Source organism: Ranitomeya imitator, chromosome 3 (genome assembly GCF_032444005.1).
Source record: "Ranitomeya imitator isolate aRanImi1 chromosome 3, aRanImi1.pri, whole genome shotgun sequence".
Classification (NCBI taxonomy): Eukaryota; Metazoa; Chordata; class Amphibia; order Anura; family Dendrobatidae; genus Ranitomeya; species Ranitomeya imitator.
Genome location: NC_091284.1, coordinates 338,287,583 through 338,301,070, shown reverse-complemented (window position 1 = coordinate 338,301,070; position 13,488 = coordinate 338,287,583). Strand labels below are relative to the sequence as shown.

At 42.8% G+C, this 13,488-nt stretch overlaps 1 protein-coding gene across 2 annotated transcripts in view; it reads right to left on the bottom strand.

Moving 5' to 3' along the window:
• CRYBG2 (crystallin beta-gamma domain containing 2) overlaps positions 1 to 13,488 on the bottom strand; it is a 387,765-nt gene that overhangs the window by 36,222 nt on the left and 338,055 nt on the right. For both annotated transcript variants that reach the window (XM_069756757.1, XM_069756758.1), the window contains 4 exons: positions 10,172 to 10,337; positions 9,903 to 10,042; positions 9,656 to 9,782; positions 9,523 to 9,558 (listed from right to left, as the gene is read on the bottom strand). In XM_069756757.1, coding sequence (XP_069612858.1) covers positions 9,523 to 9,558; positions 9,656 to 9,782; positions 9,903 to 10,042; positions 10,172 to 10,337 — 469 coding nt within the window. The remainder of the gene's footprint in view (positions 1 to 9,522; positions 9,559 to 9,655; positions 9,783 to 9,902; positions 10,043 to 10,171; positions 10,338 to 13,488) is intronic.

Here is a 13,488-nt window from a genome sequence, read left to right as displayed (position 1 = left end):
CACAACAAATTTTGTGGTTCATTTTCTCTTTTTACGCTTGTTAAAATAAAGAAAAATTGGTTCTGAATTAAAATGTTTGAAAAAAAAGTTAAATGTTAATCTTTTATTCCACATTGCTTCAGTTCCTGTGAAGCACGTAAAGGGTTAATAAACTTATTAAATGTGCTTTTGAGCACCTTGAGGGATGTAGTTTTTAGAATGGTGTCACTTTTGGGTATTTTCTGTCATGCACACCCCTCAAAGTGACTTTATATGTGAGATGGTCCCAAAAAAAATGGTTTTGTAAATTTTGTTGTAAAAATGAGAAATTGCTGGTCAAATTTTAAAACCCTTATAACTTCCTAACAAAACAATGTTGTTTCCAAGATTGTGGTGATGTAAAGTAGACATGTGGGAAATGTTATTTATTAACTATTTTGTGTGACATCTCTCTAATTTAAGGGCATAAAAACCTCAAAGTTTGAAAATTGCAAAATATTACAAATTTTCAACATATTTACATTTTTTTCATAAATAAACGGAAGTAATATCGAATAAATGTTACCACTAACATGAAGTACAACGTGTCAAGAAAAAACAGAGTTATAACCTCATCAAGTAACAGTGATCAGAATTGTAAAAATTGGCCTGGTCATTAAGTTGCAAATTGGCTCCGTCACTAAGGGGTTAACCATGCCAAAGGAGTTGAAAAGAAAAGTCTTGAGTGAGGAAAAGAAGGGCTAAATTCTGGCTTTACTAGCAGAAGGACACAGCGAGCATCATGTTGCCTACATACTTAAAATGTCTAAGACAGCAGTTCATTACAATAAGGTCAAGCAGCAGACATTGGGGACAACGAAGCTACAGACCGGCAGAGGGCAAAAACAACTCTCCACTAACCGGGATGACCGTTATCTTATTCAAATGTCACTCAGTAACCGCAGGATGACATCAAGTGACCTACAAAAGGAATGGCAAATGGCAGCTGGGGTGAAGTGCATGGCAAGAACAGTTCACAACAGGCTCCTACAGGCAGGACTCAAGTCATGTAAACCTAGAAAAAAGCCTTTCATCAATGAGAAGCAAAGGAGAGCCAAGCTGAAGTTTGCCCAAGACCATAAGGATTGGACCATAGAGGACTGGAGTAAGGTAATCTCTGATGAATCTAATTTTCAGCTTTGCCCAACAACTGGTCATCTAATGGTAAGACAGAGACCTGGAGAGGCGTACAAGCCACAATGTCTTGCACTCACTGTGAAATTTGGTGGAGGATCAGTGATGATCTGGGGATGCTTCAGCAAGGCTGGAATTGGGCAGGTTAATCTTTGCGAAGGACATATGAATCAAGCTGCATACAAGTTTATCCTGGAAAAACAGTTGATTCCTTCTGCTCAGGCAATGTTCCGCAACTCTGAGGACCTGTTTTTCCAGCAGGACAATGCACCATGCCACACAGCCAGGTCAATCAAGGTGTGGATGAAGGACCACCACATCAAATCCCTGTCATTGCCAGCCAAATCTCCAGACCTGAACCCGAATGGAAAACCTCTGGAATGTAATCAAGAGGAAGATGGATAGTCACAAGCCATCAAACAAGGAAGAACTGCTTACATTTTTGTACCAGGAGTGGCATAAGATCACCCAAAAGCAGTGTGAAAGACTGGTGGAAAGCATGCCAAGACGCATGACAGTTGTGATTAAAAATCATGGTTATTCCACAAAATATTGATTTCTGAACTCTTCCTGAGTTAAAACATTAGCATTGGTGTTTCTAAATGATTATGAACTTATTTTTGTGCATTATTTGAGGTCTGCAAGCAAAGCATTTTTTTGCTATTTTGACCATTTCTCATTTTCAGAAAAAAAAACCCCAAAAATTTATTGCTTGGAAATTCGGAAACATCTGGTCAGAAGTTAATAGAATAAAAGAACAATTTACATCTTACTCAAAAATATAAGAGAAAAATCAGACAAACTGAACATGTGGCAGTGGTCTTTTAATTTTGCCAGAGCTGTGTATGTATGTATGTATGTATGTATGTATGTATGTATGTATATATATATATATATATATATATATATATATATATATATATATATATATATATATAAATATATATGGAAAACAGGGATCCCAAATACATAACGTGAGATAACGGGTCCCGGCGAAAATCCCGCCAGTGAACCCCGAACTCACTAAATCCGCTCAAAACATATCATAGTTCAAGGAGAAAAAACTGAGCATCGATGAACAATTTTGATAAGCTTTATTCCAAAACCAATAAAATTACATTAAGTCTCATATCAAATATCAAAGAGTAATATCAACAAAGATGAAAGCTTGAAATATGCTGACAAGTAGCCCCCATACTCCTACTCCCCCAAACCCCTGCCCACCCCCTCCAAAAAAACCGAGGGAGGAAAAGAGGTTGAAGCACCAAATGCTGATAAAAATATGCCCATTGACACAAATGTGTCTAACCTGAAAAGAACCTAGCCCCATACACTGCGTAACAATATTGAACTAGACATCATAATGGTACCAAGAACCATGTGAATTAGTATGGACACAGTGCCAGGGGTTATAAGGTCCACAGGTAGAAGGAAATACCAGTGTGCTTCAACCTAAAAGATGGGCGCCCATGCGTACAAAGGTGCCATCCACACTGCAGCTATAGAAAAATACCTAGAGTCATAGTGACCAGCGTGGGAACACAGGCTTACCTAATTTACAGGGCAGGGTGGAGAGACAGTCAGGAGGTAGTCCCCGACGCGCGTTTCGCGGCCTCAAACCGCCGCAGTGCAAACCAGCGTCAAGGCAAGTGCGCACGTGCAGAAAGAATCTGCGACGTGCGAACGAGCCCTAGAGACGCTGGTGCACGCCAGGACAAGACAGGACGGAGCGCGATGCGCACTGCCACCAATGTGTAGAAAAATGATGGTTAAAGGTAGTCTAAGCTAATGCACCCGTCCAAACCTCCGCCCCCACCAATCGGAACAGAAACCAATCTGGCGTCTCTATGGCTCGTTCGCACGTCGCAGATTCTTTCTGCACGTGCGCACTTGCCTTGACGCTGGTTTGCACTGCCAGGACCTGTCAGACGCAGTGCGCATGCGCCGATCGCGCCACTGCCATTGACCGCCGAGAACCATGTGACCGGGGTCAGGGGCTATTTCAGGGTCCTTTTGGGCACATTATAGTTATCCCCTTGAAGAAGCAGCGGTTTGAGGCCGCGAAACGCGCGTCGGGGACTACCTCCTGACTGTCTCTCCACCCTGCCCTGTAAATTAGGTAAGCCTGTGTTCCCACGCTGGTCACTATGACTCTAGGTATTTTTGTATAGCTGCAGCGTGGATGGCACCTTTGTGCGCATGGGCGCCCATCTTTTAGGTTGAAGCACACTGGTATTTCCTTCTACCTGTGGACCTTATAACCCCTGGCACTGTGTCCATACTAATTCACATGGTTCTTGGTACCATTATGATGTCTAGTTCAATATTGTTACGCAGTGTATGGGGCTAGGTTCTTTTCAGGTTAGACACATTTGTGTCAATTGGCATATTTTTACCAGCATTTGGTGCTTCAACCTCTTTTCCTCCCTCGGTTTTTTTGGAGGGGATGGGCAGGGGTTTGGGGGAGTAGGAGTATGGGGGCTACTTGTCAGCATATTTCAAGCTTTCATCTTTGTTGATATTACTCTTTGATATTTGATATGAGACTTAATGTAATTTTATTGGTTTTGGAATAAAGCTTATCAAAATTGTTCATCGAAGCTCAGTTTTTTCTCCTTGAACTATGATATATATATATATATATATATATATATATATGGCACTTCCGTCTGTTTGTCTGTCTATCAGTCAGTCAGTCAGTCTGTCTGTCATGGAAATCCCGAGCCGCCGATCGGTCGCGGCCGCCAGGCAAAGTCCGGCCGCGAATTCGCCCATTCCTACTCTCTATCAGTGCTCCCTCCAGTCAGCGCTCACACAGGTTTAATGGCTGCGCTATGCCGCGGTGTAACGCAGTCCATTAACGCTGCTATTAACCCTGTGTGACCAACTTTTTACTATTGATGCTGCCTATGCAGCATCAATAGTAAAAGATCTAATGTTAAGAATAATAAAAAAATAAAAAATCATTATATACTCACCTTCCGGCGCGACCGCTACATCATCATCTCGCGAGACCGCAATGAATTCTTGGAACCGAAGCGTCGCGAGGAGCATCGCTAAACTCCTGGATCCGGGGGCCGCCGGAAGGTGAGTATATAACTATTTTTTATTTTAATTCTTTTTTTTTTTTTTTTTAACAGGGATATGGTGCCCACATTTCTATATACTACGTGGACTGTGTTATATACTACATGGGCTGTGTTATACTGCGTGGGCTGTGTTATATACTATGTCTCTGTGCTAAATACTACGTGGGCTGTGCTATATACTACATCGCTGTGCTATATACTACGTGGGCTGTGTTATTTACTGCGTCTGTGCTATATACTATGTGGGTTGTGCAATATATTACGTGGCTGGGCAATATACTACGTGGCTGTGTTATATACTGCGTGAGCTGCGCTATATACTATGTGAGCTGTGCTATATACTATGTAGCTGTGCAATACATTACGTGGTTGGGCAATATACTACATGGCTGTGTTATATACTGTGTGGGCTGTGCTATATACTACGTAGCTGTGCAATATACATGGCTGGGCAATATACTACGTGGCTGTGTTATATACTGCGTGAGCTGTGCTATATACTACATGGGCTGTGCTATATACTACGTGGCTGTGTTATATACTACGTGGCCTGTGTTATATACTACGTGGGCTGTGTTATACACTACGTGGGCTGTGTTATATACTATGTGGGCTGTGCTACATACTGCATGGGCTGTGTTATACACTACGTGGGCTGTTAAACACTACGTGGGCTGTGTTATATACTACGTGGGCTGTGCTATATACTACGTGGGCTGTGTTATACACTGCATGGGCCGTGCTCTATACTACGTGGGCTGTGTTATACACTGCGTAGGCTGTGCTATATACTGCATGGGCTGTGCTATATACTACGTGAGCTGTGCTATATACTACGTGGGCTGTGCTATATACTACGTGGCTGTGCTATATACTACGTGGCCTGTGCTATATGCTACGTGGCTGTGCTATATGCTACGTGGGCTGTGTTATATGCTATGTGGGCTGTGTTATATGCTACTTGGCTGTGGTATATTTCTCTGCTGTATCTGTGCATCATGAATCGTGGTATGTGTTAAAGAGGGGGGCCCACTGAGACTCTTTCACCCGGAGCCCTCAAAAACCTGGAGCCAGCCCTGGCTTCACTGATTGGTCACGGCTGGTCGGGCATGACCAATCAGCGACAGGTGCAGTCCGGCCACGAATTGGCGCGGAATTTGAACCACGCTTCGCTAATTGGTCGCGCCTGGCCGGCCGAATCCTGTGTATAATTTGCATTATTCTGAAAACTTCATACATAAACTACATACATACATACATATTCATATATATATATATATGTATATATATACAGTACAGACCAAAAGTTTGGACACACCTTCTCATTTAAAGTTTTTCTGTATTTTCATGACTATGAAAATTGTACATTCACACTGAAGGCATCAAAACTATGAAATAACACATGTAGAAAACAACTGAAATTATGTCTTATATTCTAGGTTCTTCAAAGCAGCCACCTTTTGCTTTGATGACTGCTTTGCACACTCTTGGAATTCTCTTGATGAGCTTCAAGAGGTAGTCACTGGGAATGTTTTTCACTTCACAGGTGTGCCCTGTCAGGTTTAATAAGTGGGATTTCTTGCCTTATAGATGGTGTTGGGACCATCAGTTGTGTTGTGCAGAAGTTTGGTCGATACACAGCTGATAGTCCTACTGAATAGACTTAAATTTTGTATTATGGCAAGAATAAAGCAGCTAAGTAAAGAAAAACGAGTGGCCATCATTACTTTAAGAAATGAAGGTCAATCAGTCAGACTCTGTATGCCTGGTTCCCACCGTGAAGCATGGAGGAGGAGGTGTGATGGTGTGGGGGTGCTTTGTTGGTGACACTGTTGGGCATTTATTCAAAATTGAAGGCATACTGAACCAGAATGGCCACCACAGCATCTTGCAGCGGCATGCTATTCCATCCGGTTTACGTTTAGTTGGACCATCATTTATTTTTCAACAGGACAATGACCCCAAACACACCTACAGGCTGTGTAAGGGCTATTTGACCAAGAAGGAGAGTGATGGGGTGCTACGCCAGATGACCTGATGGTTTGGGGTGAGCTGGACCACAGAGTGAAGGCAAAAGGGCCAACAAGTGCTAAGCATCTCTGGGAACTCCTTCAAGATTGTTGGAAGACCATTTCCGGTGACTACCTCTTGAAGCTCATCAAGAGAATGCCAAGAGTGTGCAAAACAGTCATCAAAGCAAAAGGTGGCTACTTTGAAGAACCTAGAATATAAGACATACTTTCAGTTGTTTCACACTTTTTTGTTAAGTATATAATTCCACATGTGGTAATTTATAGTTTTGATGCCTTCAGTGTAAATGTACAATTTTCATAGTCATGAAAATACAGAAAAATCTTTAAATGAGAAGGTGTGTCCAAACTTTTGGTCTGTACTGTACCTTTACTGAAGAAAGTTGACACACCAGATAAGGAGGCGATGAAGACTGTTCCCCTCGTTGATGAGGACGGCGAGTTTGAGATTTTACGCATTTTAGATTCCAGGTGGCACAGAGGAAGGTTGGAAGGTTGCAGTATCTCGTGTCCTGGAAGGGTTTCGGTCCCGAGGATAATTCCTGGGTGAAAGCTGAGGACTTCTCGGCCTCAAGGCTGATTAAGGCTTTTCACAGGAGATTTCCGAATAAGGCTAGGCCAAGAGGATCCGGAGGATCCTCGTAAAAGGGGAGGTACTGTTAGAATCTGTTTTTTTTCTATCATCCGCCATCTTGTTGTGGTTTTCTGGCTGCTGGTCTTTTTCCCTTGGTGCTGGGTTGCCTTAGGTCAGGTGATTGTATCACCCTTTATTACCCAGCACCTGCCTCCTATTCCTTGCTGGACAACAGTGCTAGTCCGCTAGAGTTCTGGCTAGGTGCTTTGATAGCTTTCTGTGTTTGATATTGTGCAGTTCTGGGATCTCTGGTTCTGCTATCTTTAGTTTCTGTTTTCAGTTGGTTTCTGCAGCCGTCTCTGTGTTTTCTATTAGGAGGTGACCTTTTTTTTATACCCAGTCCTTAGATCTTTCAGGGACCTCCTTCCCCCTATCTATAGGTCTTCGCTGAGATTAACCTAGGATTGTCGGTGGGTCTATTCACAAAGAATGGATCGCCCACTCCATCGTAGGGTATCAGCCTAGTCTCAGTGCAGGGTCAGTTTTCCCCCTTCTATCCTAGTTCTGTGTTAAAGTTCAGTAACACCTGTATGTATAAAAGGGGTAGGCCTCTAAAAATTGTTAATCATAAACATCCCTAAAAATGTATAGTGAGGGTAGCATGATCACGCTGTTGATATGGTGGTGGTGGAGGAGGACGACACAAAAAAGAGATTATGAAGCGTATACCTATGTTTGGGTGAGAAGGAGTGCATGTGACTGGGCCAGAAAAAAACAAAAATAAACCACTGGATTTGACTGTATGTTCCACTGTTGTCATCCAGTGGTGTACAGAAGTCTGGCCCAATCCAGTCTTTGTTCATTTTGATAAGAGTCACCCTGACAGCATTTTCAGTTGATACGCGGATGCTAATTTGATGTGTCTTTCTGACAGGTCATATATACGGTATATTAAACACAGTTTACTATACTGCTCTCTTCTAGTTTACCATCCACACAGGCGTCGGGTAGGTCTCCTCATTTCCTCCCTTCTTTTCCTTTTACTCCATCCCTCATTTTCCCCTAGTATTAGATTATTTACATCTCAAGCTGATGATCTATGTTGACTGGTAATACTGGTGATATTACTGCATATGTCCATGTTTTCCTAAAATATGACCATTTAGTTTGATGTAAATACTTCAATTATTTCATTTATGTATTTATATTTCTTTTGTTTGTAGTAACTGAGGAAGGTCAATTTGACTGAAACGTTTTGTTTACTACATTGTTTGGACTGCATTAAAATATCTTTATCAGTTGAGTGCCAAGTTTATTTATTTCTATTGATGGTTTGAGAACCTAATTGGGCATCGACTACAGTAGTGATTACGGTTTTTTCTTAAAAACAAAATGTCTTGATCTCCTCACATGAAAATAGCAGTTAGGATTAGTACAGTTTCATTAAATTAGTGAATTGTGTAACGTAAACACTGCCTGACCATTGTGTGAAATTGAACAATACCTGACTATCTCAATGCACTACCAATGAGTGAAAATAAATAGTGTCGGACCTACAATATGCACTGCTAATGTCTTAGATAAACTATTCTCAACCTAAAGGTACCTTCACACTGAACGATATCGCTAGCAGCATCCAGGCTAGTGATATCGTTGTGTTTGACAGGCAGCAGCGATCAGGATCCTGCTGTGCCATCGCTGGTTGGAGCAGAAAGTCCAGAACTTTATTTCGTCGCTGGATCACCTGCAGACATCGCTGAATCGGCGTGTGTGACGCCGATTCAGCGATGTCTTCACTGGTAACCATGGTAAACATCGGGTTACTAAGCGCAGGGCCGCGCTTAGTAACCCGATGTTTACCCTGGTTACCAGCGTAAATGTAAAAAAATCCAAACACTGTCCCCCGGCGCTGTGCTTCTCTGCACTGTGTAAGCGCCGGCCGGAAAGCAGAGCATAGCGGTGACGTCACCGCTGTGCTTTCCGGCTGGCGCTCACAGTTAGTGCAGAGAAGCGCCGGGGGACAGACACCAGAATGTAAGTATGTAGTGTTTTTTTTTTTTTTACGTTTACGCTGGTAACCAGGGTAAACATCGAGTTACTAAGCGCAGCCCTGCGCTTAGTAACCCGATGTTTACCCTGGTTACCAGGGGACTTCGCATAGTTGGTCGCTGGAGAGCTGTCTGTGTGACAGCTCTCCAGCGACCACACAGCGACGCTGCAGCGATCGGGATCGTTGTCTAGATCGCTGCAGCGTCGCTTAATGTGACGGTACCTTAATTCAACTCCCCTGTTGTTTTCACATTTGCAATTGTGTATTTTTTCATGAACTTATGAACTTTTTTTTTCTGAATAGTCACTATTTTTTCAGACATAAAAATCTTTTTCCATTAAATAATTTGATCAATTCTCTATTTTTTCCAAAAATGTTTTATGGTTTCACATATGTCTTGCATTGGTGGCCTAACACCGTGCATTTTCATGTTTGTATGGTGGAAGCAAAGCTGAACTTTGGGAGCAGCAAAAAATGTGTTTTTTTACGCACAACTATTCCCAGGAGGCGATAGGTCATTGTTGAGTTTAATTGTCAAAGGAAAATCTTCATTTGAAAAGCTGTTTAATGTATCACAAGCTTTATCTTTGTGAAGATAATTATAGTATACCAAACCTCTGATCTCACCTTGGGTTCATTAGGCTTTTCCACGGCAGGCCCTCCCTACAAATGCAGAAAACAAACATTGTAACAGTATAGTCAGAGTAAAATATAAATATGAACTGAGTTGAAAAGGAAAAAAAATAATAAAATAACTCACAATACGTGCAGGTTGCAAGGAGCATAAATGTGAGTCATGCCCATTCCAGGCTTTTCTGTTAGGATATCCTCCAGGTTCCAAAATATAAGGATCGCCTTCAAAAAATGGTTTACTGTATACCAGCCAGCTGTGGGAAACCGTATATTTTCACTTTAACTTACACAGTAAATCTATGAATCACTTAACCTAGCTAACTATCTCTATGATCATATATCATCATTTAACAGCTTATTCCCTGATCACTTACAGTCCACTGTGCACTATGATGGATTCCGTTTTGGTTGGTTGTCCATTAACACATGAATCAGCAGTGGCCCCCAAAATTGTAACTTTATTACCCTCTCCATTTTCATCCATAAATAGACTTATTCGGGGGACCTGGAAATCCTTAACATGGAAGAAAGCAGACAGACATAATGACAAACTGTCAAAGTGAAATTAATTTCTTCTTCTTTGTATGAACTTGACTTGTTTTTCGCAAATCAAAGACAATTTTTGTCATTCCCTTTCACTTACCCGAACCATATGACGCAATGATCCAATCCATGATTTGGGTTTCTGAGTATCTTCTGGGTGTTCAGCTGATTTGTGTTGAATTTCCCATGGGCAAGACAGATCTGTATCACCTTCTGAAAGCATTACACGTTTTCCTCTAAAATGTGGCTTCTCATACAAAAGCCATCTATGTAAAATACATATGTTAGTTAGTTTTGAACTGTCAGTAAAAGTCCTTTCACAAAATATATGTCAGTTTTTTTGTTTCAAGCCTTAACCCCTTAATGACAGAGCCAATTTTTTTAAATCTGACCAGTGTCATTTTATGTACTGTAGTAATAACTCTGGAATGCTTCTACATATCCCATTGATTTTTTTTTTTTTCGTGACACATTATACGTTACTAGATGGTGGCCCAATTCTAATGCATCGGGTATTCTAGAATATGCATGTCCACGTAGTATATTGCCCAGCCACGTAGTATATTGCCCAACCACGTAGTATATTGCCCAGCCACGTAGTATATTGCCCAACCACGTAGTATATTGCCCAGCCATGTAGCATATTGCCCAATCACGTACTATATTGCCCAGCTACGTAGTATATTGCCCAGTGACGTAGTATATTGCCCAGCCACATAGTATATTGCCCAGTCATTTAGTATATTGCCCAGTCACGTAATATATTGCCCAGACACGCAGTATATTGCCCAGTGACGTAGTATATTGCCCAACCACGTAGTATATTGCACAGCGACGTAGTATACAGCACAAAGCCACGTAGTATACAGCACAGACACGTCGTACACTGCCCAGTCACGTAGTATATTGGCCAGTCATGTAGTATATTGCCCAGTCACGTTGTATATTGCCCAGCCGCATAGTATATTGCCCAACCACGTAGTATATTGCCCAGCCACATAGTATATTGCCCAGCCACGTAGTATATTGCCCAGCCACGTATGTAAGGCTACGTTCACATTAGCGTTTTGCGTGTTTGCGTCGGGCAACGCAGCGGCGACGCATGCGTCATGCGCTCCTATATTTAACATGGGGGACGCATGGACATGCGTTGTGCTGCGTTGTGCGACGCATGCGTTTTTTTTGCCGCAAGCGTCAGGCGCAGAAAATGCAACAAGTTGCATTTTTCTTGCGTCCAAATTTCGGCAAAAAAGGACGCATGCGTCGCAAAACGCAGCGTTTTTGCATGCGTTTTGGTGCGTTTTTATTTGCGTTGTGCGTTGCGTCGCCGACGCAGCGGCGCACAACGCAAATGTGAACGTAGCCTAACAGGTTAAAAAAGACTTAAAATAAAAAATAAACATATACTCACCATCCGAGGGCCCCTTGTAGTCCTGGCGCTTGTGTGCAGTGCACGCGGCAGCTTCCGGTCCAAGGGTTGGTATGAGCACAGGACCTGTGAAGACGTCGCGGTCACATGACCGTGACATCATGGAAGGTCCTTCTCGCATACCATCCTTGGCCCCGGAACCTGCCACTTGCACTGCCAAGGAGAGGACGCGACGGCGGAGGGTGAGAATAACCTTTTTTTTTATTATTATTATTTGTAACATTAGATCTTTTTACTATTGATGCTGCATATGCATCATCAATAGTAAAAAGTTGGTCACACAGGGTTAATAGCTGCGTTAATGGTGTGCGTTACACCGCGGTCCATTAACGCTGGCATTAACCCTGTGTGAGGGCTGACTGGAGGGGAGTATGGACGGGCACTGACTGCGGGGAGGAAGGAGCGGCCATTTTTCTGCCGGACTGTGCCGGTCGCTGATTGGTCGTGGCTGTTTTGCCGCAACCAATCAGCGACTTCGATTTCCATGACAGACAGAGGCCATGACCAATGAATATCCGTGACAGAAAGACAGACAGAAAGACAGATAGACGGAAGTGACCCTTAGACAATTATATAGTAGATGATAATGGTAAATTTAGACTGATATGTTTAGCGTTTATTTATAAACAAAATATCAGAAATTTGACAAAAATGTTAAAAAAATTGCAATTTTCAAATTTTGAATGATTATCCCTTTAATCCAGATAGTCATACCACAGCAAAACTTTAATAAATAACGTGTCCTCATGTCTACTTTACAACAGCACCATTTGTAAAATGTTGTTTTATTTTGTAACTAGATGGTGGCCCGATTCTTACGCATCGGGTATTCTAGAATATGCATGTCCACGTAGTATATTGCACAGCCCACGTAGTATATTGCCCAGCCACATAGTATATTGCCCAGTCACATAGTAAATTGCCCAGCCATGTAGTATATTGCCCAGTCACGTAGTATATTGCACAGCCCGCGTAGTATATTGCACAGCCCACGTAGTATATTGCACAGCCCACGTAGTATATTGCACAGCCCGCGTAGTATATTGCACAGCCCGCATAGTATACTGCCCAGCCCGCATAGTATATTGCCCAGCCTGCGTATTATATTGCCCAGCCCGCGTAGTATATTGCCCAGCCCACTTATTATATTGTCCAGCCCACTTAGTATATTGCCCAGCCCGCGTAGTATATTGCCCAGCCTGCGTAGTATATTGCCCAGCCCGCATAGTATATTGCCCAGCCCGCGTAGTATATTGCCCAGCCCGCGTAGTATATTGCCCAGCCCACGTAGTATATTGCCCAGCCCGCGTAGTATATTGCCCAGCTCGCGTAGTATATTGCATATCCCTGTTAAAAAAAAGAATTAAAATAAAAAATAGTTATATACTCCTGGATCCAGGAAGCGTTTACCGATGCTCCTCGAACGCTCCGGTCTCAAGAGTGCATTGCGGTCTCGTGAGATGATGACGAGACCGCATGTCATCATCTCGCGAGATCGCAATGCATGGACCGGTCACCGGAGCGTCGTGAGGAGCGGGAAAGGCGCCGGAAGGGGAGTATATGATGATTTTTAATTTTTATTATTTTTAACATTAGACCTTTTTACTATTGAGGCTGCACAGGCAGCCTCAATAGTAAAAAAGTTGGTCACACAGGGTTAATAGCAGTGTTAATGGAGTGCGTTACAACGCGGCATAACGCGGTCCATTAGCGCTACCATTAACCCTGTGTGAGCGCTGACTGCAGGGGAGTGGAGCAGGCACTGACTGCGGGGAGGAAGGAGTGGCCATGTTGCCGCCGGACTGCGCCCGTCGCTGATTGGTCGTGGCAATGGTCATGGGCGTTTTGCCACAACCAATCAGCGACTTGGATTCCATGACAGACAGAGGCCGCGACCAATGAATATCCGTGACAGAAGGACAGACAGAAGGACAGACAGAAAAACGGATGTGACCCTTAGACAATTATATATATAAACTAGATGGTGG